We start from the raw sequence: 2,657 nt of genomic DNA on the forward strand, positions 1-2,657 counted from the left end.
AAGAAAAAGCAAAACTGGCTTAGATCCCAAACTGCCACAAAATGAGATCAGTCTTCTCCTGCCACTTTTTCTGGGTATTCCCTCTCTGTCATCATGTCAGTATTATGGTTATCCTTATAAAAAGAGGAAGTTGAATGTGGTTAATTAACCGAGATGTTTTCATTAGCTCTGACTAGGCAGGTAGGTGATTGGTGGAGAGGGCATGCCAAGCAGGAGTCACCAGAATAAAAATGTCCCTGTCATATTAATGGGAGACTAACTGAAGCAGAATAATAGTGGGTGAGGTAGTGGGTTTCTATTTTTAACTTGCCTTTTACTCACTTTATATTTTCGTTTGTTTTTTCTACTGAACATCATTAAAATACATAAGTATCAGTGTTTTTGTGCTACAATAATAACACCAGTGCAGTCCTGATGAAGCAGAATAGACTTGTTTGTATTTTTAAAAACAATATGTAGTATCTAAGGGTCTTTTAAGCTTTTAAAAATAACCTTTTACTGCACTTATCCTGGAATCATTTATTCTACAAATGGAAAACTGTAAAAGTCAAAGGGATGGCTCCTCCACACCGAGAGAGGGTGTGCATTGGTTGATTCTCGGTCATTTCCCCCTGCAATCACCTCTTCTCTTGATCAGGGCAGCGGCGAGCAGGCAGATGTCGGGATGTGACTGTCAGCGGAGGACTTTGGAGGACTGGTGACCAAGCAGGTGGAAAAATCCTTCAGAATAAACAGATAAATAAGGTGGAAACAAGGCAGCTGCGGATGCAGATAACGACTCAACGCGCACCCATCAGTGTGATTTACAGTCCAGTTGGCAATGGTTTTGCTGGTGGCGGATTAATAAACAGTCATAAAGCTTTGGGAGAACAGCTGTGTGTGTTGCAGGAGGACGAGGGTGAAGGCACTGATAGGAGAAAAAGGAGGCGAGAGGGAGAGTGTAACGGAGAGAGAAGTGAGTAGATAAAGCCAGGATTATGAGTGCACTGCCTTACGACTCGCTGTCGGCTCGGCCGAGTCCCAGCAGACAAGCTTTGGACTGGGAGCATGAGCAGCTAGCTGTGCGACGACTGTCTTCACGGAGTCTTGACTTGCTGACTCCGCCTCCTCTTCCTCGTCGACCCTCTGCCATCCCTTGCTACCTGCTGCCTCCATACCAAGGTCAAGAGGAGCAGCTCAGCCTGCAGCAGCAGCAACAGCAGCGTCTCTCCTTGTCCGTGTGCTCAGAAGCCTCCCTGGCGCCCCCTGCTCCTCCACCTGTGGGTGCTGGCCCACCCTGCTGCCATTCCGTGGGAGTCATGCACCTCTTGCGTCTGGGTCTCCTAGCCTTCAGCTGCCTCTTCTGGGCAGCTGGACTGGCTATCTTCACACTGGGCGTGTGGGCTCAAATTTCCCTGGCAGACTACATGATGCTCTCCGCCAACCGCTACCCCAATGCCCCGCTCATCCTTCTGTCCACAGGTGCGGCCATCACAGCATGGGGCTTCCTGGGTTGCCTGGGGGTGGCTGCAAACCTGCCTTGCGTGCTAAGGGCTTACGGCTTCTTTCAGCTTGCTGCACTTGTAGCCGGTTTGGCAGCAGGACTCTCGGGCCTCTTCTACCGTGAAGAAATTGCCGGTGGATTTCGCAGCGGTTTACAGCGAGCAGTGGCGGGCTACACAGAGGATGAAGGCCGTGCTGATGCTCTAGACAGCCTTCAGAGGGCTCTGAAGTGTTGTGGAGCTGACGGTTGGCGCGACTGGCTTGTGTCTGACTGGGCTATCCAGCATATGAACTTCCTGCCCATTGAGAACGGCACCTCGGTGTCCTTGCCCGACAGCTGCTGCGTGAGGCGAAAGGGTTGCAAGAATCGGCCTCTTCTGGCAGATGACGGTGACGGTGTGGCTGCCGCGGGGATCCATCCGCATGGCTGCTTCCGCAAAGTCTTCAGCTTGGTCAATGACAATGTCTTCCATATTGCTGCTACTGTGCTGGGGTTAGCCTTCACACAGATTGGAGGCATTGCCCTGGCTTGTCTGTTAGCCAATAAACTGGCACCGAGACAGCATGGACGTGTAGTAGCACATTAATACTTAATTAATAAGGCTAGCTGGTGGATTGGCCATTTGGGTTTAATAGAGTTGGGAAGTTTGAAAACCCCCAGGAATTTGTAGGACTTATATAACACTAAAAGTTACTCAAACATATGACACGTGATTCTTTGACAAAACAGTCAAAGGTCCAAACTTGTGTTCAGAAATCCAGCACATTGCTTAAATTCCTTCACTGTCCTTCTTTACAGCTAGATGAGGGAAGCTACAGATAGATGCCAGGGAAGTCAATATGCTCTTTTTCCTCTTTGCATTGCAAAATCGGGCATTTTCCTGAAAAATTTAATACCTTGGGCCTGAGCACTCTATAGATTACCAAACTGATCATTGTGTAGTTAATATTTACTTTAAAATGAAGTATTACAGGAAAAAATGCATATTGCAACTTTAATGATGTTCTTATATTATCCTTCAGCGGTTTCAGTCAAGTTACTACTTTTGTGCGTCACTTTTGCCTTTGCAGCTGTATTACACTCACTGGCCTCAGCATGAATAATGGAGGTTGTCTTCTCATGTAATGTTTTTTGTGCTACATGCAACAGCGTAGGAACAACTGGGTTTGCGTAA

The 2,657-nt window shown here is 47.7% G+C and overlaps 1 protein-coding gene across 1 annotated transcript; it reads left to right on the forward strand.

The window, feature by feature from the left end:
- Positions 1 to 613: 613 nt before the first annotated feature.
- On the forward strand, positions 614 to 2,383 carry LOC113009513 (tetraspanin-7-like). Its single transcript, XM_026147828.1, has one exon. The coding sequence runs from the start codon at positions 978 to 980 to the stop codon at positions 2,067 to 2,069; it is 1,092 nt and encodes a 363-aa protein (XP_026003613.1). The 5' UTR covers positions 614 to 977; the 3' UTR covers positions 2,070 to 2,383.
- Positions 2,384 to 2,657: the final 274 nt, after the last annotated feature.

Source organism: Astatotilapia calliptera, chromosome 17 (genome assembly GCF_900246225.1).
Source record: "Astatotilapia calliptera chromosome 17, fAstCal1.2, whole genome shotgun sequence".
Classification (NCBI taxonomy): domain Eukaryota; kingdom Metazoa; phylum Chordata; class Actinopteri; order Cichliformes; family Cichlidae; genus Astatotilapia; species Astatotilapia calliptera.